The sequence below is a fragment of the Nanorana parkeri genome, unplaced genomic scaffold (assembly GCF_000935625.1).
Source record: "Nanorana parkeri isolate BGI_ZX_2015 unplaced genomic scaffold, ASM93562v1 scaffold327, whole genome shotgun sequence".
In the NCBI taxonomy this organism is placed as follows: Eukaryota; Metazoa; Chordata; class Amphibia; order Anura; family Dicroglossidae; genus Nanorana; species Nanorana parkeri.
The window spans coordinates 772250-798832 of NW_017306595.1; the positions used below are offsets into that span (position 1 = coordinate 772250).

General features: G+C 45.2%; 1 protein-coding gene across 1 annotated transcript in view; it reads right to left on the reverse strand.

The window, feature by feature from the left end:
• Window positions 1–21147, reverse strand: part of TNPO1 (transportin 1) — a 71859-nt gene extending 50712 nt beyond the window's left edge. Inside the window, exons 1-2 of the mRNA XM_018558239.1 lie at window positions 20941–21147; window positions 9679–9754 (exon numbers count right to left, since the gene is read on the reverse strand). Coding sequence (XP_018413741.1) covers window positions 9679–9754; window positions 20941–21045 — 181 coding nt within the window. The 5' untranslated portion in view covers window positions 21046–21147. The remainder of the gene's footprint in view (window positions 1–9678; window positions 9755–20940) is intronic.
• Window positions 21148–26583: the final 5436 nt, after the last annotated feature.

Here is a 26583-nt window from a genome sequence, read left to right on the forward strand (position 1 = left end):
ACTGCCATGCCTAACCAACCTCAAACTATCGGCGTAAAATAGCTTCTGATCCCCCAGTTTCAGCAAAACACCAATGATGGAGCAAGAACAGGAATCTTAAAAGAAATGCTAAGAGGGTTCACCTGCTTAAGGTTGGAACAAGGTAAGGCATCCAAAAGCCCTCGACAGACTGGATCTACAAAGGAAGGAATACTCAGATGGATAGATCTCACAAAGTCATACTCTGGCCAAGGCAGAGAATACCAGCAGCAGAAAACTAGGGTGTTCCACCTGCTGCCAATCCAGTGAGATTTCCACCTTCCACGCTACATTATCTCCACTGTCACAAGAAGTTCTGTCACTCCTCACAGCAACACCTAGATGGTGTCCAACAGAACTTGAAGCAGAAATAAAGGCAGGGTCCCCCGACGTGAAAGGGACCAGGCAGGAGACCTGGGGATGGTGGTTCTCCATTGAATGATAAACTATCCAAACCGCCTAAAGAGGATGAAGGGTCGTATCAAAGACTACCTGATCCACAGAGACAGACCCTTCCTACCAACCAGACCCATAAAGGAGAAGGGGGCTAAAATGGAAAAGAAAAAACAGGAGAGGTGACCTTAAAAGGAAGGTCCTTCCATGCCCGACACTCCAACAAGAGAAGATGGAGGTTAACATCCTGCTTGATAAGAGACATGAGGGTACACAGGCTGTAGACTATTTTAGTAAGGTGTTAAGAGAACTAAAGCAAAACGTTTTTTTCTGGCTTTACCTCTCTTTTGGGGCACAGGCCTACATTCACTAATGTACTCCTGTGACTAAAGCAGCGTACTGCCCACTATATGCCAACAGCGCAGAGCCGTGCTGCAGCCAGGAAGGATGCCAATATCGTTTGGGTCCACCCATCTGCCTGGTTGACAGCTGGCTCTGCCTCTGAAGAGCCAGCTGTGCCCACCCCCTCCGCAGTCTGTCCCTCCAGTGGGTGCTGGAGGAACAGAGAGGGGAGAGAGTAACCCCAGCAGGGAGCTTTAAGTTGGGAAAACCTGACGCATCTGAGAAAATATCCTCACATTAGTTGCAGAAAACATAAGCAGCACTGTAGGGGATGCAGCTTTTGCTGCAATTTGTGAGCAACCACAAACTAAAATCACTTGCAAATAAGTCTGGCCTTTAATGTTATAGGTGTGCCTGGTTACTACATTGATTTTCCTGGTTCCTTAGTTTGATTGGCTCAAAGACTAACAACTCATCCACCTTGGCATTTAGAAACCATGGCTTACAGGTTGATGTAGTAATTTCCATGAATGCAAATATAGTACATTCAGCACACTGCTATTCAAAGTCCTGCAATTAAGAGAAAATATGCCAGTGACTAGGGACACTGGTAATTCACAAAGGATAATCACTCAGAAGCTAATTTGTATTTTTCAGCCTATAATGGGACAGGGAGAATGATGTAGAAATGCATAAAAGACTTGAAACAGAAAATGCTCACAACCAAAAAAAAGCTTTGACTGCAACAGAACTCTACACACAATAGACTATTCAGGAAATCTACATTTAGGACTGCCTATTGTGAAGTAGCCTTTGCTAGCCAATATAGTTCACTATACAGATTAATGCTGCAAGTGTAGAAAAATGTGACGCTATAGTAATGCTTCGCCCCACACAACGTCTAAAAGGTGGCCATACACTTTACAACCCTTGCAAGACTTTTGTCTTGCGAGGGTTGTAAAGTAATAAAAAAAGCGTACGATCTGCCCATCTTGGACAGGCAGATCGCACTTGCGATGACCGCAATGCTGAACGGGCAGTGTGCACTTGCGGCAGTTATCTCACGATCATGATTCAAACCAGCCGAAAATCGTACGATTCTCAGCTGGTTTTCGAACATGCTCGAAATACAAAAGTAATGCGACGGTACAGTAGAAACGGTTGCACGTCTTCCATACACTGCACGATTATCGTACGATCGCGGGATTTTCCGCGATCATCGTATGATAATCGTGCAGTGTATGGGCACCTTTAGTTTGAAGGCATCCACATTGTACCAATTATTTTTAGGTGGAGTAGGCAAGGTGCTTATCAACTTTTAAGCCACACTTGCTGAGGTGCAAGCATCCTGTCGAGCCTAAAGTATCAGCATAATTCTTTAAAATCAGTCTCTGCGCATATGAAGCCCCTTGTAACACCTAGGACCAGACTGTACAAAGGACCCGATTGCCTCTCCAAGTCGACATTAAAGTGAACCTGCGCAGAAAAGGTTTTGCTTTATGACCAGCCCACTCAAGAACCTGCTCACCTTCCCTTTATGCCAATTTGTTAAATGCCAGAAGCAAAGAGAAATGCCTGGCATGTCTGTGTATAGCGGATCATGTGACTCACCTTCCGCAAGGCTGGTGCTCGGTAAATGCCCTGAAGTAGTGCGGTTACATTGGGGTAATTTAAAAAAAGTCCACAGCCCCATGTAAACTCTGGCTGAGAACGGCTCCTGCTTACACAGTACTTTTCCTTAACCAGTGACAAACTAAAGCTTACCCCCACAGCATCTTATACTGCAAAGATATTGTTTTGTATTGTCTCGTATGGGACAAAGCAAAGGCTTCCCATGTCATTCAACTGTCCAACTGTGGGCCAGTCGAGGGTAGCATTCGGGATTACACAGGTACCTGCAGGCACCAAAATGGTACCAGCACATTAAACTGGGAACTTATTTTAGCCAGGTTCACTATAACTGGCAGCTTAGTAAAACAAATATTTCCAGAAAAATAAACCTTTGAGAGAGCAGAAAACAAAGAAAAACAAACTATTGTGCCTTTAAGAGTTGTGAAAATGTGAACCAATACCAAAATAATAAAAGATGTTTATAGCACAATGGATGGGGTAGAGAAAACCACAACTTATACCAGTAACGTTCAAGGAGCCTATGAACAGAAATATTGAGGCTGCCATTAAGGAATTTGTATTTACAAATGCAAACTCCGGCTCTGCTGCATTAATCCATGTTAACTGCTTAGTGAGCAATCGGCATGAAACAAGCAAACCAGACCTTGCTAGCTTGTTTTATGTTGCTTACTCACTAGGTAGGCTTAAACAAAACCCAGCAATGGCAGTTACACATTTTTATGATCACTGATTCACTTTAAATCAGGGATGGAACAGAAAAGCTGAACTAGGTGTTTAAATAGGAGATCAACTACTTTAAGAACACCCCAGCCTCACCCCCAACCATTTTGGGTGGACTTACCCTTTAAAAAAATAAGACACCACCGCTAGAATATTTAGAGATCTATAAAAAAAAAAACGTATGACAGAAAAACTCCAGGAATAATAAAAAAAAACAACCCACACACTGCAAGGGTTAGGTGTTCGTTTTGTCTGGGGGTCAATAGGGTTGCAACCAATTGATTAATTGATAATGAGAATAGTTGGCAACTATTCTTATCAATTAGTTGGTTGGATCCCCTAGCTCTCTCCTTCACGCTGGTAGGAGGGCACAGCAACCAGTGGGCGGGTGCAATAGCCACCCTGCTATTGGCTACTGCAATTTGAAATGGCCAACCTGCTATTGCACTAGCCAAAAAACCTGCTGTATTTACATTAAGCTGCTGTCTGCAGAAACTTGCCACTGGCAGCTGTCATTCCCTGGCTGAAGCTATTCAAGCGCCATGTGCTTACAAGACAATTATTAAAATAATTTTAAAAAAGAATTATATAATAAAAGGAAAAAAGTCATTTTTGGTTTTGGCCTGACAAATTCTGCTGCGGTAGGTGCGTTGCAGTGCCATTCATGTCAATGGCACCCCAAACACGCTGCCTACCAGCAGTGCGATTGCCCGGACTGGAACGCATGGTACCGCAATGCCATGTGTTCAACTACAGTGCGATTGCAAAAATCATGCATGCAGTTTTATTCTGAGGTAAACTTTGTTTGTAACACTGCATTTATGCATTTTATTTTAAATTAAGGGTGGCATTTCATTAAATGTTTTTATCCAATGCATTGATATTAATAAATCGGCCAACTAATCAATTACAAGAATCATCATTAGTTGCGGCCCTACAAGTCAACAGACCTGCATAAGACCTGATGTTCCAGAGCCCAGGGAAGAAGAGGAGGCTGTGGGGACCGGTCTAGTAGCCCAGCAGGACCAAGGATCAGATGGGTATATCTGCTATATTTGAGCCCCCTAGAAGAAAGACAAGCAGTGGGGGGGAGGGGTAAGTATTTGAAATTCCTGGAGTTCTCCTTTAGTGTAGAGCTCGTCTAATTATTTTGCATATAGGAGGGGGAAAAAATCCATTTAGAGAACTCAAAAATACAAATGTACAAGTAAAATATACAATTCGTTTAATGTAGCAAAGTGCTATGGAGAAAAAGCAATTACTCATGTGTTACCATGGCAGCAGATGGTAGGTGGTGTTTTGGCTGCTTGAAAAACGACTTACAAAACCACAGAACAGTAGCAGTGCGGGCAAGGTTTACGTTGCTTCAGCCTCATCATTTTACGCTTTTTGAAAAGGTTCCACAAAGTTATTTTAACACCGGGACTTACATACAGATAACATATCAAGACTGTATGTAGAAAGACAAATCAAATTGTGCAAAACACAATCCACATGATAAAGGAAAGAAAATGTAAAAGGTACAGAAGGGTTACATCTGGAAAATCGGCTGTAAATACACCAACTATTAAAGCTGAACTCTGCGCAGATATAAAAGACACGAAAGTAACGCCGCTCTGTAATCACTCACACAGCACTGCAAGGCCTTGTTCACCCCAAATGCAGAGCAGATCCGGTCAGGTTTCTGCACACGCACGCTAGTCTTTTAGATGCGTTTTTGGCTAAACATGGGCTTTCAGTGCGTTCCAGGCATTTGCATGCATTTTTGATGCGTTTGCAGATCCAGAGCAGGTAAAATAGGGCTTGCTGCAGTTTTTTTACCTGCTCTGGACCTGCACGCTGCGATGTGAACTGGAGCTAAAAATACCACAGGAATACATTGGACGCAGTTTTGATCCGGTCTGCACCTGCTCCGCGCTTGGTGTGAACTAGCCCTAAGCCTACATTGACACCTCAGCAACATGAAGCTCTGCGCTTTTTCAGCGTGTTTTTGCATAGTTTAACACACATACATTAAGTTGTGTTTTAATGAATAGATTGTGGAACACTGAAGTGAATGTACAGGTGTGCAAAACGCACATTAAAAAAAATGCAAAAAGCAGCAAACGCGCGTTCTTGAGTGTTTCCATTGAAGTCTACGGGGCCAAAAAGAAGCTCATGTACTTTCTTCAAGCGACTGGCAATTTGCTACAAGCGATAGAATGCTCAGATATGAACATTGGCATAGAAAAGATTGAGAATTTTTGGGGGGCTATTTCTAAGCAGAAAAAGCGCTACAAAACGCTCAACGTCAATGAGAGCTTACTGTCCAGTCACAGGCTGGGGCGAGTCCAAGATGACCTAGGCGGAGAAGAAAGGGGTTGAATGATGCTGTCCTTCAGACTGAGGACATCATAGTGTAGAAAAGTACTGTGGGAGAAATCTCTGCATGAAAAGTGTATATGGCTGCAAAAGCTGGTTTTGTTATCTTTTAATGGGCAATTCATTTTTGTTGTTTTCTGATTTCTGCTTAAAAGAGAACTATGACCCAAACTTTTTTTGGCCATAGTTCTCTTTAGGCTTACCGGAGGACGTATACAATGTCCCCCTGTGACCCAAAACTCAGCATATAGCGTGCTATTGCCAGTTATATGCTGAGAGCGCAGAACAGTGCTGCAGCCGGGAAAGATAAGGACAATATTGTTGGGATCCACCCCGCCACCTGATTGACAGCTGGCTCTGCCTCTCTAGAGCCAGCTGTGCCCACACCTTACCCCATCTGCCCCCCCAGTCAGTGCTGGAGATCAGAGGGGAGGGGGGAAATCCCTGCAGGGATCGGTGACTGACCACTCTCTGCAGGTAGAAGGCCGGAAAATGAGCGATATGTGATCACTCAGTTCTCAATCAAAAGAGCCGCTGCGTGACAGCTACAGAATAATGATATATATATATATATAGGTAAGTATTTGAAATTCCTGGAGTTCTCCTTTAGTGTAGAGCTCGTCTAATTATTTTGCATATAGGAGGGGGAAAAAATCCATTTAGAGAACTCAAAAATACAAATGTACAAGTAAAATATACAATTCGTTTAATGTAGCAAAGTGCTATGGAGAAAAAGCAATTACTCATGTGTTACCATGGCAGCAGATGGTAGGTGGTGTTTTGGCTGCTTGAAAAACGACTTACAAAACCACAGAACAGTAGCAGTGCGGGCAAGGTTTACGTTGCTTCAGCCTCATCATTTTACGCTTTTTGAAAAGGTTCCACAAAGTTATTTTAACACCGGGACTTACATACAGATAACATATCAAGACTGTATGTAGAAAGACAAATCAAATTGTGCAAAACACAATCCACATGATAAAGGAAAGAAAATGTAAAAGGTACAGAAGGGTTACATCTGGAAAATCGGCTGTAAATACACCAACTATTAAAGCTGAACTCTGCGCAGATATAAAAGACACGAAAGTAACGCCGCTCTGTAATCACTCACACAGCACTGCAAGGCCTTGTTCACCCCAAATGCAGAGCAGATCCGGTCAGGTTTCTGCACACGCACGCTAGTCTTTTAGATGCGTTTTTGGCTAAACATGGGCTTTCAGTGCGTTCCAGGCATTTGCATGCATTTTTGATGCGTTTGCAGATCCAGAGCAGGTAAAATAGGGCTTGCTGCAGTTTTTTTACCTGCTCTGGACCTGCACGCTGCGATGTGAACTGGAGCTAAAAATACCACAGGAATACATTGGACGCAGTTTTGATCCGGTCTGCACCTGCTCCGCGCTTGGTGTGAACTAGCCCTAAGCCTACATTGACACCTCAGCAACATGAAGCTCTGCGCTTTTTCAGCGTGTTTTTGCATAGTTTAACACACATACATTAAGTTGTGTTTTAATGAATAGATTGTGGAACACTGAAGTGAATGTACAGGTGTGCAAAACGCACATTAAAAAAAATGCAAAAAGCAGCAAACGCGCGTTCTTGAGTGTTTCCATTGAAGTCTACGGGGCCAAAAAGAAGCTCATGTACTTTCTTCAAGCGACTGGCAATTTGCTACAAGCGATAGAATGCTCAGATATGAACATTGGCATAGAAAAGATTGAGAATTTTTGGGGGGCTATTTCTAAGCAGAAAAAGCGCTACAAAACGCTCAACGTCAATGAGAGCTTACTGTCCAGTCACAGGCTGGGGCGAGTCCAAGATGACCTAGGCGGAGAAGAAAGGGGTTGAATGATGCTGTCCTTCAGACTGAGGACATCATAGTGTAGAAAAGTACTGTGGGAGAAATCTCTGCATGAAAAGTGTATATGGCTGCAAAAGCTGGTTTTGTTATCTTTTAATGGGCAATTCATTTTTGTTGTTTTCTGATTTCTGCTTAAAAGAGAACTATGACCCAAACTTTTTTTGGCCATAGTTCTCTTTAGGCTTACCGGAGGACGTATACAATGTCCCCCTGTGACCCAAAACTCAGCATATAGCGTGCTATTGCCAGTTATATGCTGAGAGCGCAGAACAGTGCTGCAGCCGGGAAAGATAAGGACAATATTGTTGGGATCCACCCCGCCACCTGATTGACAGCTGGCTCTGCCTCTCTAGAGCCAGCTGTGCCCACACCTTACCCCATCTGCCCCCCCAGTCAGTGCTGGAGATCAGAGGGGAGGGGGGAAATCCCTGCAGGGATCGGTGACTGACCACTCTCTGCAGGTAGAAGGCCGGAAAATGAGCGATATGTGATCACTCAGTTCTCAATCAAAAGAGCCGCTGCGTGACAGCTACAGAATAATGATATATATATATATATATTTCCATAAAACCCCTCCAACTCCCGGGAGACCTATGTTTTGTAGAAAGCAATAGGAAGATCAAGAAAAGAATTTTACAGGTAATTAAAAAACCTGCATCATATAGTACAGGAATGTTGTTGTAACCTTGGGACATCCAAAAGCAATCCAACTTAGGGATGGGCAAAACAGCAAACACATGCAAACTGGCCCAGATAACAAAGTGCCTGCTGCACACCATACAGCATTATGACCAGTGTAGGGAAGAAAGGTGCCACCACAAAGGGCAATGGGCAAAACCTCACAGATGTGTAGATGTCACCAGCACTCAAATGCAAAGAAAATATTGTTTATTGTAGGGACGTTCAGATACCAAGTACCGGACTCGGTTCAAGTAAGGAGCACACGGAGCTCCTGGGATTTGTATATCTGTTTTAATGTACGATTTTGTTTTTATAAATATATATATAGTGATGCACCGATACCATTTTTGCGAGTACGAGTACCGTTACATTTTTGTTTATTGTCATGTGACAGTTTTTCTAAAACAATACAGACTAATGATTTCAGGACACTGGTGGAGCGCCAGGTACAGGTCCCAGTGGCAACCCTGGTAGTTCTCCTGAAAATGCCAAATATCGGCACTGGTGCTCGAAAAGTATCGATGCATCCCTAGTTTATTGCAAATAACGTCACATAGGTCAAAATTCTCAAAGTTTTGGGGCAATGCAAGGTCCTCTCAGTGACTGTCGATATCACCTTCAGGAAGGGACCCTTCGCAGCCCAGAAACATTGGCAATTTTGATATACCGTATTTGCCGGCGTATAAGACGACCCCCTACTTTTTGTGTTAAAATATAGGTTTTGGGCTATACTCGTCGTATAAGACGAGTATAGCCCAAAATAATGTTTAAATGCACCCACTAACATCCATGGCGGTATTCCAGAGTGTGGTTCGGGGTTAATTTTCAGTACCATAAGCGGTAACCCCGAGCCACAATCGGGATTACAGTCTCTTACCTTGTATACGATCCCCGCTGTGTCAATCACGGCAGGCTTTGTATTAATGAATACAAAGCATGTATTCATTAATACAAAGCCTGCCATGATTGGCTCAGCGCGGTATACTGTATGTAGCTGAAGCTACATACAGTATACCGTATCCTTCTGTATGTACCCGGCGTATAAGACAAAACCCCGATTTTTGGGGGATGTTTTAAGGTTTCAAAACCCGTCTTATGCGCCGGCAAATACGGTATGTGATGTTCTTTGCAAGAAAGGATATTATTTTCTTGGCATTTTGGAGTGCTGGTGACTTATCTTCACATCTCAAAGTGCAAAGGAAAACCAAATAAACTCAAATGAGCCTAAAGCACCTTACACCCAAAACTGGCACAAGATGAGGCTCTTGAACATCCATCCGGTAAAAATGAACAAACGGCTCAAAAAGAAGACGATCAGGGAAACATGCTGAAAAGCCAGGTACACAGTAACAGATCTTAAGTACGCTATAAGAGGGAGGAATGGAACCAGATCATTTATCATATAGGCTGAAACGATGAATTGTCTAATCCACCTAGCAATGGTGAAATAAGTTGAACCTCTACTGCAGGGGTGGGAAACTCCGGCCCCCCAGATGTCAGGGGAGGGGGGCATGAAGAAAAGGGTTTACTTTTTATGAAAGTGCACTTTTTTTTTTACCAGCCGATGTGTTTGTTGGACAGCATGACCAGCTCACCGACTTGAGTCATTGCCTAAAAAAATTGCTTTGTAAAGATTCATGAACACAATGATTAAAGGAAAAAAGTGTACTCACCTTCTGACTTTAACTTTGTAAGAACAAAAATTAGATAATTGTTGAAGTCTGGAAACTGATTGAGCTGTTCCAATTTCTGAGATACAGAGTCAAGGACATAACACAGGCAATATAAACAGGATGAGCGCTTTATTCAAAACAAAACACAGCCCTTCTTTATTCACCTTTCCGATCACACTGATAGAAGTCATTAATAACCATCTGTCAAGCCCGCTGACTGTATTGAAGAATGCTGCCAACTTGTATTTAAAGGCGATTTAAAGATGCCAGAATCACATTAGGTATTTGCCTGTACGTTACAGCCCCACAGACTTCTATGTGGAACACACAAGGCCAGAGACAGACAGAAGTCTATGGGGCTGTAATGCACAGGCTCGACCAGGATGTAGATAAACAGCAGAGGCTGTGGTTGAGCAAGGTAAGTACGTACAGTGGTACCTCGTTCATGAGCTTAAAGGAGAACTATGAGATGAGTGATTTCCACTCACCTCATAGTTCTAAGCCGACCTGTGACAATGAGACTGTCACAGGTCGGCTCAGTAGATCGGGAGGTGAGGGAACACATACCGGGTTCCCTCACCTCTCGATCCTGTCACGGCTCTCTGCCGTGGCAGGGGGAGGGGCTGGATTCCCCTCTCCGATCTGCCAGCGCTGACTGAAAGAACGGACGGGGGAGGGGGTGGGTACAGCTGGCTCTGCCTCTAGATAGGCAGAGCCATCTGTCACTCACACAGCTGGGCGGATCCCGTCAGCTACGTCGGGATCCGCTCCAGGTGCGGCGTCTCAGTATACCGCGAGCTGTAGCTCGCGGTATACTGAGCTTAGGGTAACGGGAGGACGCTAGTTTGTGTCCTCCCGTTACCCCAAGGAGAACTATGGGGAAAACCACTGACCCCATAGTTCTCCTTTAATTCGTTCCACGATTCTGGTCGCGAACTTAATCAGATTTCCCCATAAGGTTCAATGTAAATGAGGTTAATCCGTTCTGAACCATATGTAACTTCATTACCGCTCTGCACGTTCTTTGGAGCCGTGCTGGATTGAATACTAATGTACAGTACTGTATGTGCTAAAAAGCACAAAAAAAAGCTTCACAGCTAGTGTGCACGGGTCTGTCTGCGACCGCAATCTTGACTAGAGGAAGCCACGACCACGTGTCAGGGCTGGGAAGATGGCTACGGTCGTGTTTGTCACTCGATTTGGAGTTTGCGGACAGAAGCAAAATTTGGCCGAACCGAATGGTTTGTGAACGGAGGTATTACAGCATCTCTGGAGGGGGAAAGATGGGTTCAGTTAGATCAGGGCAATGGGGAAAAAATGATGAGTGCACTTTTTAACTTTTATGTATACGTTTGCTTTCACGATTTCAAAAAAAATAAATAGGCCATTCCAATTTCTTAAGAGGCATAATGAAATTCATTAGACAGGAAACCAACTTTTATAAAAATACAAAGTGCAAATTTCAAAACTAATTTTGAAAATCCTATAAATACGTCCACGTATAGAAGAGTTATGCTACGAATGTAAAGTATATTGCTGAGCAACATCTATTTTTACTCTTGATGAGTGGTTATATTAATAACTCGGTGACAAAGCGCTGTATCAAGTCCCTTCTAACCATCTCCTCCCTATGCAGCACAAGACAAGATTCAGATGATAATCACCTCTTCAGTACTTCCATGTATTACCAGAAAACTCTTTCAGACACAATTAGCATCAGATGCAATGAGTTCATGGCAGCACTTGCCGAACCTAATTAGTGAAACTTATAGCAAATTAACATACTGGGCAAACAGTTGTAGGAATCCTTACTGCAGCCCGCCCCTGAACAATCTCATCTTCTCATCACAGCAGGCCGGTGGCAATGCAAACCCAGAGCCTTTCTGGCTAAGGAAGGGGGGGGGTCGACAATAGGTAAGCATTTACTGTCTTCTAAGCCCCTGCTCATCATGGAGGTGCTCTGGGGTGTGTTGTAGTGTGCTGCGGTAGGGAAGCCCACTCAAATGAATGGGCTGTCCGACCTCAGCGACCCCGCAAACATGCTGCTGACATGACCCAGAGTGTTTGGTTATACAGGGGTGTGGAATGTTTAAAAAAAAAAACAAAAAACTAACTTGTTCAAGGACTAAAGCAGGGGCCCGATCTACTGGTCCCTTAGGGCAATCTACTTGTCCCAATACAAAAAATAATTTCAACCAAAACTGTATTTAACTGTGGGGGCTTCTCATTGGTCAGCACAGTCACCTGACCAACGAGTGGCCACAATTTGCGAGTAGGGCTGCAACCAACTAATCGATAATAATGAGAACAGTTGTCAACTATTCTCATAATCAATTAGTTGGTTGGATCCCCTAGCTCTCTCCTCCATGCTGGGGGGAGGGCAAAGCAAGCAGTGGGCGGGTGCAATAGCCAGCCTGCTATTGCAAATTGAAATGGCCAATAGCACACTGGCTATTGCACCAGCCTACTACCTGCTGTATTTCCATTCAGCTGCCGTCTGCGGAATCTCGCCACTGTCAGCTGTCATTCTGGCTGAAGCTATTCAAGCGCCATGTACTTACAATGCAAATATTAAAAAAAGGGTGGGAAAAAGTCATTTTCTGTTTCAGCCTGACACATTCTGCCGCGGGAGGTGCGATTCATTTCAATGGCACCCCAAACGCACCTCCCAACCACAGTATGACCACCTGCACTGGAACGCTCAGTACCGTGATGCCATGCATACCTGTGCAGTACGATTGCAAAAAAACAAAAAATGTATGGTTTGTAACACTGCATTTGTTTATTTTTTTTAAAATTAAGGATGATTTTTATTTTATCCGATGAGTCAAAAAAAGTCGGCCAACTAATCGATTATGAAAATCATTAGTTGCAGCCCTATTTGCAAGCACAATTCAAAATCCATAGCGCAGGGCTGCGCTGGACAGCAGTAAGGGATACAGACAGTACCCCCGTACCAGCGGAGAGGAAGGACCAATCGCCGGATGGCAGCAGGAAGAGAGGGGACCAGATGTAAGCGGGTAATTCCATTTTCCCAAATTAATTGGGAAACTGAACTTGCCCTTTAATGCAGGGCTTGACAAATTTGCTTTGAATCAGGAGCCAGCAATTTCCAATTACGGTTTTAATTGGCGCACGCAGCAGGATCTGACATATGTAGCACAATTGTCAATTTTGTACGTAGGTGCACCCGACTTGTGTTTCCATTAGTAGGTGCTCTTTTGTGGGGACCTTTCATTTTCTTTTTTTTACTTAACTTCATTGCCATCACATTTGGAAGGGGTGGGGGCTCACAGGCCCCCTATGTGATAGCACATTGGAGTGGACAGGTTCTCTTCAAGGTGACATTAGGGGTCTATTAGACCCCTTTCTACTTCAATAACTTTAGCTGGGGAATGAATTTAACACAGCAGGCGGTGGCTGTGAGCAATAGCCAGCCTGCTATTGGCTATTTCAAATTGTAATCACTGTCTGCTGTTTACATTCAGCTGCCTCAGACAAGGACGGATAAGCAGGGTGCTGTGCAGCCACCCAGATCACTAGTTGGCTTCCCCGCTCTATATTTAGCCCGGAGATAGGAAGCCCGCACCCCTGTTATATCTGTTTGTGCATATATAAATGCATAAAGTACCTGTTGATCATTCCAGAAATCTTATCAACTGATAACAAGCTGCGCTCTCTGCATGTGCTGGCTGCAATCAGTTACCTTGTTCAGAGAACCATAAAACCCTGCCCATGTTATTGAGAGGCAGAGAAGAGCTCTTAGCTGTCCTGTTTGTGTTGTCTTGAAACAGCAGAGAGCCTGATAAAGTAAACTAATGCAGCCATAAATAAATAAATCTGGGTTTCTGGGTTTAAGTATGTTTTACCTAAACTGGTTACTTTGCTCAGCTCAGGTACAGGCTCCAAGGCTGTCATAATAACTCGGCCACCTCACAGACTTGATGTATACAGGATGGAGGAAGAATCTGTTAATGAAGCCAGGATCAGAAGGGCCTAAAACATCCGCAATAACAGCTTCCATATTGACACACTCAGGATTCACCTTCAGCTGTCTTTTCCCCACACTATCTCTTGGATGCCTTAACAAGGTTTCACGTCATTTAAAACAAATTCACCAAAACCAAAGCAAAGAAAATAACAGCACACAGAACGCTTGCTGTAAACTACACTCCTGGTTTCCTTTTTGCAGTAAAATTGGAATCTGCTCGGCTGCGATGGACAATAACTATTCACCTGGTAATCAGCAAACATGAATGACAATTATAGGGGATTTTTTTTTATATTGTTTCTGTGCTCGGCTCCCTAAACAAAACAAATTTTGTTTATGTCCAATTTTCCTACATCTGTTACAAATTAGATTAAAACAATTCAATATAAAAAAATAAGTAAAAAGCTTATTGTTCCCAAATTTGGTTGATGAGGCCCTTAAGGAAAGCAGGAAAAAAAAGGAAGAGTTCACAGATACACAATTACCAGTAAAGGTGATCCGGATCGCTCAGGTTGATTCAAAAATGTAATATGACAAATTGGAGTAACAAGACCAATATAAAAAAGGCATGCATGCAATTTGCATTATATAACGCACATGTCAACTACTTCCTCATTCAAATACTGTGGGATGAACTACAACACAAAGAAGCATTTCATCAAAGAGGAAGGTTTTCCCCAAATGTTACATCCAAGCAGAGGACACGCCACCTGAAGGGCCCCCAGTAGTCAGGTCCAGCGCAGCATGTTCTGAGCCCCCTAATGCCATATAGAGACATCCACTTTCCTGAATGATCATTCAATGACGACATCAAAGACTTGACCAATGCCATTCTAAATTTCATTTGGTTTTACCATTCGATTTTGGAATGAATGGAGTTTCCCCAAATGAAAAGCCCTTCACTACTAGAATTCCATTCAGGAAGAATGTTCCACCGTGCTCCTTCAATTGTTATGTCTCCACGATCAAAAAGATCAATTTGACCCAGTTTACTATCAGGAAATCAGACGAACGTTCCTAAAATACATTTCTTTAGGGTTAGTTCACACTAATGCGTTCCAGCCTGATTTTGGTGCGGTGCAGTCACAGTGCGGCCGGCTCAGTTTGTTGTGGGGCGGGAGGGGGCGTGGCAGTACGTTGAACTCAATGGCACCATAGCACAAAGCATCAATGCTTGCGGTCATGTCAGAAAAAAATGCTGCAAGCACTATTTTTTCTGACTGGGCCGAAACGCAGGCATTGATGTGCCACACGTTCCTGTGCAGGCAATCACATTGCGGTCGGAGGGCGTGGCTGCGGTGCCAGTCACTTCAATGCACCGCGACGCCCCCTGCCGCCCCACAACAAACTGAGCCGGCCGCAATGCGATTCAGTGCGTTCGGGTCAGAATGCAGTGACGCTTAAACAAAATTCTACGAATGTATGGCCAACTTAAGACTCCAGCCCCCCGTGTCATGACTATGTGGCCCTGAGACAACCCCAAGCACACAAAAATGTGTACCCGATAGGTTCATTAAATCCAATTTGAAAATGATCATTGGGCCAGCATCAGTCAACCAGTAAATGCCATAAAGCAGATCAACTCTGATGTTCCTTGAGAAAAAAACAATTAAACCAAGATATTAGCTACATTTTTAAAAACCAGAAGTGTGATGACCAGACTTGTCTGCTCTAAAATCTCCCTGCTTAAGGAGCTGCAGGATGAAAACTAACCCTTGTAGTGGGGCATTCCCGGCACTGGTCATTTTGGTCTAGGAGTGAAAATAAAAAGATATACTCCCCTGATCCTGAATCCTGCAGCAGTGACCGCTCACCTCTCTCCCCCTCCGCTCTGGCATGTTCCTCAGTGTCCTTATGTCTAATAGACATGTATTCGCTGTGATCAGAGGCGTAACTAGAAACCACAGGGCCTGGGTGCAAAAAACCATGAAGGGTCCCCCCTGCTGGGAGCTGTAGTCCCAGGAGGCAATGTCTGTGCCTCGGCGGTTACTTGGCTGAGCCCTCTTTTCCTCCTAACCCCCCGCCCCCCCTCCAAGTAGCAGAACGCCAGTGCCTGCGACCCTGGGGTATAACAATTAAGGCATGCTGGGACTTGCAGTTCAACCACAAACCAGCATGACTTCATCGCCCCCTGTACACCTCTTCACATTACCCAGAGAACTACATGTCCCAGCATGCCCTTATGGCCTATGTACACCGCCCCCTACATAAATCACCCAAGGGACTACAAGTTCCAGCATGCAAGCCCACCAAGTGACGGAACGCCAGGGCCCGGTCGCATATGTGACTGCTACGACACTTGTAGTTCCGCCACTGGCTGTGATGTCGCAAAGTCCTTAGACCAACGGACTCCAGGGAAGTAGAGGCCGCGGAGACCGGTCTAGCAACCAGGCTAGGAAACAAAAAAACTGAGGGGACGAGTTGACACCAAATGCAATCCGTTCAGTTTGACTGCTGCAGCCAAAACACATCAAAATGCTTTCCTATGGGATTTCTGGTGCTCTGTTCATACCAGTGCAGTCCATTTCAATGCAGTCAGAAAAAAACTGCTTGCCCTATTTTAGCTGCATCAAAAAACAAAAAGATGCATCACTCGCTGTAAAACGCATTACAGTTGCGCAGTTACACGCAGGTCTGGTGTGAACTAGCCCATTCACATGAGCTAGTTCACAGAACTAGATTTGTGTGAATTCACAAAATCTGAACTGATGTAAAAAAACTAGGGATGCACCGAGATATTGGCCGCCGAAACATATCGTCCGAAAATTTTCCTGCCGATACATCGGCGCATCCGTGATTTATTTTCTCCCCGTTGGGCGCTGCTCTATGTCCCAGCGGGGAGAAGAGAAAGTGACAGCCGGCCGAGCGCTGCGGTGGAGAGCGCTGTAAACGGCCGGCGTCTCCTCCCACACTGCTCTGCCCCCTATCACAGTCCGGCAGAGCGGTGTGGGGGCGGAGACAGCGCTGTCACAGGAGGCTGGGCTTTCCTCTCTACATCGCTCGATCAGCCTCCTGTGACAGCGTGTCAGAGAGAAAAGCAAGGTACACACACTCAGATCAGGGATCGCTGAGTGTGTGCACATAATTGAGGATATGGTATGTTAACTATATCCTCAATTATGAATGATAAAAAATTAAAAAAATAAACATTTTCGGTATCTGTTTTGGCCTGACATTTTTTTTACATTTCGGTTTCGTTTCGGTTTTAAAATTTCCATTTCGGTGCACCTCTAAAAAAAACATACCCAGATCGCAGAGTGCACCGACAAAAACGACATGACCCAAATCTTCTATGCAGAACACAAGATAAGCTCGGCATAAACCGACAGATATTTATGTTATACAACACGAGATCAGGTACAGGCCCATACTGTAATCAATCAGCCATGGGTTGCTTTTACCCTTGGACAACCACTGCCAAATACCCCCTATTATGAGGGACAACGAAACTCAGCTGAAACTTTTGGCTGCATTTTACAAACCTTTAAAACAACTCCACAAATTGCATTTGATAGATAGGATAAGCAGACCGGCGTCTGAAACAGCACAGACATCCAAAACACCGGAAGATTCAAGCAAACCAACAGATATTAGCCCTAAGAAACCTTCATCTACCGCTAGCCAGGCACCGAATTGTAAAATCTGCAAATATTTGGCATTAAAATCAGGAAATGTTCAGCAACAATGATTTCTGCATAGAAATAGAAGAGATTAGAAAACTCTGAAGACTCCATCAGTTCTCACAAATCCCCATCTAGAGCTGAACAGTTTCCTATTAGAGGAGTGTGATGGCAGGAGCTGGGAGATATACAACAGGGAAAGCAGTGATAGGCAAAGGGAGAAGAACACAATCTCTCTACAAAAGATGAGAATTAGCCAGTTCTTTTAAAGGGCATCTAATGCCAAGAACAAAAACATAATGTATTGCAACTTGCCAGCCTTAATAAGGCTGGGTTCCCACCTGGGCATTAGAAATATGCGCGTATGACACGCGTTTCAGGCCGAGCGGGTTTACCACGATTTGCGGTATCCTAATGGATAAGCGCGGAAAATCGATCCGAAGAAGCTCCTGTACATGTTTGGCCATAGGACGTTTTTCAGCGTGCTGAAATACGCCCAGGTGGGAACCATGCCCATAGGAAATAATGGGGTTGCACTTGCTGAGTGTTTTTTCAGCGCTACGATCTGCGCTGAAAAATGCCAGGTGTGAACCCAGCCTTAGAAGTGTGCATTAGCTCCTTTTTCAGGTTAAGGACATTTGCAGCAACTACAGAACATACTCGTTAATCTTGCCAGAAACATGGTGTCCTTGTCACTTCCTGTAAGCCAAGACATCAGCATAAACAATGCTCTCTCTCTTTTGTAACCTACGAGTCCCATCAATCCACCGCATGATGGAAATGAACAAAACGCAGACATGTTTGAAGTCCAGCCTGTGTGACAACCATGGTGCCCTCCATAGATCAGGAGTGGAGTGCCTGCATCCAATCAGATTGTTCAGGTATTTTGAGAGCCAGCGGGGCCGACTAGCAATATGCTGAAGCTTGGCCCAGTGGGAGACTCCTCCATCCACACAGCTTAGCGTAGATGGAGGAATCTGTTGCACTTTTTCCATCTGACCATAGAAAGTCTGCACATAATCTATAGTGTATGGCCAGCTTTATACAGGGGCCAGCTCCATTGACAACCTCGTGAAAAGCTCAAAAGTTAGGCCCCAGCTGTCCCTTTTAGAGAGCATTAGCTACCTGGCTCCAGGGATTTGTCCGGCCCTGCCATAGATACAGCGGAGAAGAGAGTACAGGGACAGAAGTGTATAATTGGCAGAGTTTCCAGGAGAAAACTAATGACTGATTACCTTCCATACAGTGGGGGGAATTTATCTAAACTGGAGCAGACAGAAGTTGATTGGTTACCACGGTCGGCTGCTCCAGATTCTGTCAGCTCGTTTTGATACATTTGGATACATTTTAGGCTGGACATGGTGACAGGCTACATAACCTTATACTACTACCACCATTTATATCATCTGCATTTCCCTTTTAGATTCAAGGGCCCCCCTAACCCTCCTGTCCTGCATTGTACTGTCTCTTTTTTTGTGTAAAGCGGCACAAACTGTTGGCTCCATATAAATCCTGTATATTATGAATAATAATGATTAAAGAGTAACACAAACTCAGGCGAATTCAAACACAAAGCCAAATCCCCGTGTGAGACACCCGAGGACGTCATGCTACTTCCAGTGTAGCAATGGCAATCATGTCAGCTTTACTGCCCTGAAGGCACTTGTGGTATGGCAGCTTACAGCTGAGGCATCTCACACAGGTGTGCTCGTCTGTGACAGATCCCCATAACAGATAAACACTTCCAAGCATCAGAAACACTCAATCCTCAACTTCTCCCTCCTTCCCAAAACACCATACACAAGCACAGAACTGGGGAGGATGAGGCAGGTCGCGGACTGGCCATGGATATACAGGAGTGTGGTGGCACAGTCATGACATAACCATGTACCCCATGATCGTCCCAGCATACATCTGTGTCAATTAAGATAAGAAGCAGACAAATGCAGACGGATTCCTGGGAAGAAGGAAAGCTGACCAGACAAGGACCTTAAAGCTGAACTCCGGGCTAAGCAAATATTGTTAAATACAAGAGGCCTGTGTAATCCTACTTTAATCTTCTTGTGTTCTGTGCACTCATCCAGTGTTACAATTCACCTCTGTAAGGGAGCTTCCTGTAATAAAGACCAATCACTGCTGCATTTTCTCCTTGTGCAGGGTGACTGGTCTCGTCTCCGCCCCCTCCTGTAATAAAACCAATCACTGCTGCCCTCTCCTCTTGTGCAGGATGACTGGTCTCGTCTCCGCCCCCTCCTGTAATAAAACCAATCACTGCTGCCCTCTCCTCTTGTGCAGGGTGACTGGTCTAGTATCTGCACCCTCCTGTAATAAAACCAATCGCTGCTGCCCTCTCCTCTTGTGCAGGGTGACTGGTCTAGTATCCGCCCCCTCCTGTAATAAAACCAATCACTGCTGCCCTCTCCTTGTGCAGGAGGACTGGTCTTGTATCTGCCCCCTCCTGTAATAAAGACCAATGACTGCTGCTCTCCCTCCTTGTGCTGGGTGACTAGTTTTACTACAAGAGGGGGTGGATACAAGACCAGTCACCCTGCACAAGGAGAGGCAGCATTGATTGGTCTGGTATCCGCCCCCTCCTGTAATAAAGACCAATCACTGCTGTCCTCTCTTGTGCAGGGTGACCGGTCTTGTATCCGCCCCCTCCTGTAATAAAGACCAATGACTGCTGCTCGCTCTTCTTGTGCGGGGTGACTGGTCTTGTATCCGCCCTCTTCCTGTAGTATCTGCAGACAGCCTGTAGTGCAGGGGTGGGCAAACTCTGGCCCTCCAGCTGTTAATGACTTACAAGTTCCATGAAGCATTGCAAGATTCTTACAGCCATGACAAGATTTGTAGTTTCGCCACAGCTGGAGAGTCGGAGTTTGCCCACCTCTGTAGTAGATGGGGCCTGCTGGGTCCCTCCTACAGCTCTGCTTAGGTTATGTGCAGGAAGATGATGTCACTGCTACTTTTGCATCGTGATATCTGGGCTTGTATAGGCGTTTGGTGCTGACAGAATGGACGTTCTATCCTCTGTAGCCATTGAAGAATACATTTAACAAGGAAAGATTGTGTTCCCAGAGTTCAGCTTTAACTTCATCCGATCACTCTTCCCCTGACAGCGGTCAGCCGCAGGGATTGTTGCTGTTGTCAGAATCATTAGATCAGACGACCCTCATCTCACTGCTATGGCAGGACAAGCAGATCTCCTGCCATCATTGTCACATTGTGACAGGTAAATTATGATCAACAGGTCACCCTGACAAGGAACATGTGGTCACCCCACTGAGCACGCTGCCATAGTCATCCTCCAGCCTCCTGTGAGCCCTGCGGCCTTACAATGACCCGATAATCCAGAGCAGGAGCTCCATCAGCGGTTTGTAAGCGATGTGTCCACTCCGGACCGGCCTTGGCGGGGAACATAGCCGGGTAAGGTAGCCGGGTGCGTGCCGGGTGTGGCGGGAAGGGTCAGGCCTCGGGGTCGGAGTGACCGGACGGAGGAGGAGAGAGCCTGGCGGCTGTCAGAGCTGGCCTTCAAAGCGCACTTCCCGCACCGCAGCCGGCTTTTCCCTAACTAGGCCCAAGCCCCGACCTGTCCGCCACACACAAGCCGGGCGGGGAGCGGAAAGGCCGCGGCGCACACATGAAGGATACTTGTTGCACTGCTCTTTGGGTGGACGTGTCCGGAGACTGCGACTCTTTGAGCAGCTGCAGGATCTGCTGGAGGCCCTGCTCGTCCGGCTTCCACTCGTACTCCATGCTGGGGGCGCGGGACACGGACACGGCGCGGCTTTCCCGAGGCGGAGAGGAGGAGGCGGCCTGCCTGGCCGGGAAATGGAGGAGGCGGCGGCGCGGTCCTACTGCCCGCCCACTGCTACGGGCGCCGAGAGTTCATGTACACAGACAGCGCCACCTACAGACCGGCCGGGCTGTTTACCATCTACCGCCTGACCTGAGGAAGCTCTCTGTGCTTGTCAAATATGGCCCCTTAGGCTCACAATAAACGTGTAATCTCACTGTGCAATCAACTTTAAATCTATCCAAACTCTGTAATATGAGGACCTGCCTAAACGATCCAATCAATCCTAGGGCACACTACTGCTTAGGGCGCAGCCTCGAACACTCAACCCCCATGGCGCCCCCACCTGTCTATTTCAAATTGCAAAAGCCAATAGCAGGCTGGCTATTGTACCCGCCCACTGAGCAGAGGAGTGAAACTGAGAGACAACTTTCTCTCTCAGGTCCTCTACTCTGCTCAGTGGGCGGATTTCAGTCTGCTATTGGCTATTTCAAGTTCAAAACAGCCAATAGCATTCTGGCTATTGCTCCCAGCTACTTACATTCACCTGTCGGCTGCGGAAGCTAGCCGGCAGGAGAATGGGGACGTGCACGCGGGAGGGAGGCTGGGGGGTGCAAGTTTCTGGTCTTGCCTAGGGCACCAAATTGTTTAGGACTGGCCCTGCTTGTTGGTACAGTAGATGTAAAGGAGAATTTACAATCAGATTGCAGCGAGTGTGGTAAGCTTATAGCTGAAATAAAGTTTAAAAAATAAAATATAGTGCCCCGAGGCAATGGTGTCACAAGGGGGGTGCGGCCCGCACCCGGGTGACACCATTGGAGGGGTGACACCAAAATGACTCACAGTCCTTTTGGTGTCACCCCCCTCTGAAAAGTCGGGCACTCGGTCATGGACCGAACGCCCGACAGTATCAGGAGAGAGGAGGGGACCCGGCAGCATACCTTATCCTGTCGGGTGACTGTCCCCTCCTCTCTCTGCCGGTGTCCATCACCAAGATGGCTGCCGGCAGGTATCAGAATACTGCCGCGTGTGCGCGATGACGTCATCGCGCACGCGCAGATCTTAACAAATCAGCATTCCTGTTTGCTGCATTTGTCGCGTTTTGGTGCCACCGCCTACGAAACGTGACTTACTGTCTCAAATTTGCTGAGGCTACGATGCAAAACATCATGGACGCGGCATTTATACATGGCTCAGCAGCCTCTATTGTAACTTTAGGTGGACAGCTGTGTTTATCGGTAGTGGTGCAGGCTGGGAGAGTGTATAAGTATATAGGAGTGACCTTGGGAAGTCAGTCTTCCCCTGGGCTTCCTGTCTGGAGGGATGCCATTGTATGTCTGATCCTCCTAGGCCTGCTGCCTAAGGAGGGTGACCATGTGCTTGGACTGAGGCCTGGTGTGTTGAGCCAGAGGTTTGAGATACTATGGAGGAAAGTCAGCCTGAATGAGGTACATGAGAAGTTTATTCTGCCAGGGACACTTTTTTTCTGTTGTCCCTGGAAGTGTTCTGCATTTCAGTATTGGCACCTTCCCAGGGATGTGACACTTCACTCCTGCTGGTCTTCTCTACAATGATGGATGTGCAGATCATATGGAGACTCCCCCATGGGGGTCTGTAGCTGAACCATTGGGTATCTTACAGTCAGGAGGTGATTTCACAGAATGCCTGGTCAGCTTGAAGGTTCTCTATCTGTGAATACTGACACAGGCTTTTTGTTTCTCTTTTCTGGAGTCTGCCAACTCCATGAGTGCCCTTTGCCCTAAACCCTCGTTCCTGAGAGTGTTGAGTAATGAACCCCTTGTTTTTGCATCTAAAAGTGACTGGTGCCCATCTGTTCACATTGCCCCACTGTTGCTAAGGACCAGATCCCAGGGTTGAAATCAATGCTTGTCCACCCTGCCTCTGTGGTTCCCCATATGCCCTAAGGGATCAGGGGGTTGCTAAAGTGCCATGCCTTTTGGGGTGGCGTGTTTAAAAAAATAGGTGCAGTGACTTATTTGGTGTAATTCTTGTTTGTAGGGCAGTCCAATGCCACGAATAGGCTGACTTATACATGACGCACTTTGGCTGGCATCCTGCACAGCTTCTGGCTAGGAGTGATGTCAGTGAGCTGGGCGGAATGCCAGACAGGGGTAACGTGCACCTAGCCATCCTCCCTCCCCTCCCGGTGGTGGTCCCAACATCAACCCCATGCTAACCCCCACCTTCAGGTAAGGAGCACCGCCATCACCCCCACCTCCCGGCCTCAGGTGGCGCAAATTGGCCCCTGAATCAGTTTCTATGGACCGCCATATAGGAGTAGATCCATAGACAGCAACGACTGTGTTCTTCTTTGCAGTGAAGTACTAAATGCCACTTACTCCCTCGACTATCACTCCCAACTAAATTACATTTACTGGTACATAAGGGAATCTGGTATTTGCTATCAGAAATATGACAAAGTCTGTGTAGTTGCTATGGTAACAGAAGATCTGTCCTTTGTATCAGTTTGTATCAATATGTTTTTAGTGAGCAGGGTTGTGCAGAGTAATATGTGCAGCTGCAGATTTTTCTTTTGTATTGCATTTGAAGTGACAATGTCTTTGCCCCGAAATTTTGTTACAGCAGGACCCTGCAAGAGAAGAGCTTCTATACTTACCTCTCTGGCTCTCTGTGCCTCCTACCTCTAGACAGATTCATTTGCAAAATTCAACGCTTTCACGAGTGTTGAATGCTCATGTACCCTGTGGGGTTGTGTGGTTCCATCCTGTCACCCCTTTATCATTAGAGGACACGGCAGTGACAAAGGAGTCTGAAGCTGGTCATACACTATACAGCATGGATGAGGAGTCTTCCCTGATGGCTTTTGTATTGTGGCAGGCCACACCCGCAGCTTTAAGAATACCCAAATGGTGACTTGAACTGACTTACCTGCAGTCACTGTTTGGCTGACAATTTTTGGCCCAACAAAAGTCAATTAAAAAATTCACTGTTGAACAGAGTGGTGCCAGCAGGGTCACACACAGTTCCAAATTTAGCCACTTTTGTGCAAAGAAGCAGTTTATGGGACATTAGAGTGTCAGAAGAAGGGGCAGCCTTGGTCCCACTGGTGGCGTTTTGCAGCAGAAATAGGAACTCAGATGTCTAAATGGAGTTCCATACCCCAAACACCAATCTCTCTGTCATCTGAGACCCTTTTAGGTGGAACAATTAGAAACATTGAATCCACCTTCTCAGTTTTCCCAGAGATCATTCCCCTGAGGGCATGAAAGTTACAAAATGACATTACTTTATCATATATCACATAGTAGGACTGGCAAAGTGACACATGAGGACATATGGTTATTAAAGACCAAGTCCACCTCTGTAAAAAAAGAAAAACAAATGTGGCTGTAATAATCAACTCTCTTTATTATGGCCAGCTTCATCCAACCTGTGCACCCTGGCCATCTAGGACTGGAAAGCAGCAATATATAACATTTTTATTTTTGGATTTAGATACACTTTTTATTATATTTATAGCTCCTGTATTTTTTTTTAGAAAGTAAGAGATATAAACAAGGGTAGGCAATACAAATAGTCCAAATAAGAAATCTACAAATAGTTGTATAACAGAACGTATACACTAATAACAGGAGACCCTGGTCATACCAATCTAGGAGCAGTTAGAAGACTCCAGCATTGTCGAACATCTTACAGACCATGTGACCTAGTGCAGCCTTAAATTTAAGGTGGAAAAACTATACAGCAGATTAAGCATGTTACATAATTATACTTAGCCCCGTGCCCCCAATCCTTCAATCTGCTGTGTAGCCCACAGTAACTGCCTTCTGTGACCTTTGTCCTGATCCTGCATCTTCTTGTATTGATGAGTGATCCCTACAGCAGTCAGTGGATTCAATTCCACAAAATAGGGAGATGCAGGAGTCAAACCTCAAAAGTCAGCTGCAATAGCCGTGAAATAGGAGACTAGGGGGCTGAGACCATGTAAATAGATGTTTGTAATTTATATGCATTACTACTGGACGCCAATGATTCAGTTCTTGTGGAGTTACTCCTTAAAGTGATCTGCTAAGCATTGCTTTCATCTAATTGACAGAACTATGTGACAGAACACCAATTCAATTAAACATACAATTTAAAAAAAACATATTTATATTTATGAAGTGATGGTATGGGCTTACCATGGCATACTAAAAAAACACAACACATTTATAAAGCACAGCTATGGGCTTTACAGATGTACTTAGCACTTTGTTTGCTTCTGGAGTTTAGAGCAAGCAATGCCATTTTAATTTCTTTGAATGGGAAAAAAAATGCCAGGAGGAGTAGATCCTGTGTTGTGCAGACACCCTGTGGGACACTGCAGGCTCCACAATATGGCCTAGACATGTACACCAACAAAAAATTATTTTGTTTGTTGTCGCTGGGAAGTGATTGCTGGTGGTTTTTTCCTCCACCCGATTTTGAAAGGAGGAATAGCGCAAACAGACCTAGTTTGGGTCTGAGCAGAACTCCAAAAGTTCTCTTCTGGCAACAGTCACGGGAGATCGGTGTTGCATTCACATACCCAAGAGATCACTGTATATGCTACTGTGGATTGGAAGCAAATGAACTCTGGGTGCTTATGAGCAATATTTGCACTTTATTGGGAGAAATTAATACACACTGGCAGTTTGCATTTTGGGATTGCTGTTTAGAATACTGTATATCCCCTTACACAATTTATAACATATTTATATACTTTTTCTGCATATATATTTATATAGTTGTATTTACAGGTGAAACTCGAATAATTAGAATATCGTGCAAAGTTCATTTGTGTAAGGTGTTCACTCACCTGTGTAGCCTATGATGTCCCGACCTGAAACCAACATACACATACACATATGCAAACAACTGTTACAAAATGATATAGACCTGAGGTGTGCCATGGTCCGGGTGGACAGTAATGCCAAATAAGGGGGCATACTCTGTGTGTAGAATTAATCTATGTATGTGTGCGCGAGAGGGAAGGGAGGGAGGGTTCAGACGAGAACCGCACGTCCCTGTAGCCTCGGCCTGCCCTCTTTTATGCGAAGTGGGCGCGCGAACCCCTCCCACAAATCCCGGCTAACAAGTTAGCCTTTATCATTTATTCCACTAATGCAACTTAAAAGGTGAAACTAATATATGAGATAGACTCATTACATGCAAAGCAAGATAATTCAAGCCGTGATTTGTCATAATTGTGATGATTATGGCTTACAGCTCATGAAAACCCCAAGAACCCCAAATCCACAACCTCAAAAAAGTAGAATATTACATGCAATCAATAAAATAAGGATTGTACATAGAACAATATCGGACCTCTGAAAAGTACAAGCATGCATATGTACTCAGTACTTGGTTTGGGCCCCTTTTGCAGCAATTACTGCAATTACTTTTGCACGATATTCTAATTATTCGAGTTTAACCTGTATATATTCTTCACAGATATTATTGTTGAATTGAAGTTTTTTAGAGTTTTGCTCACAGAT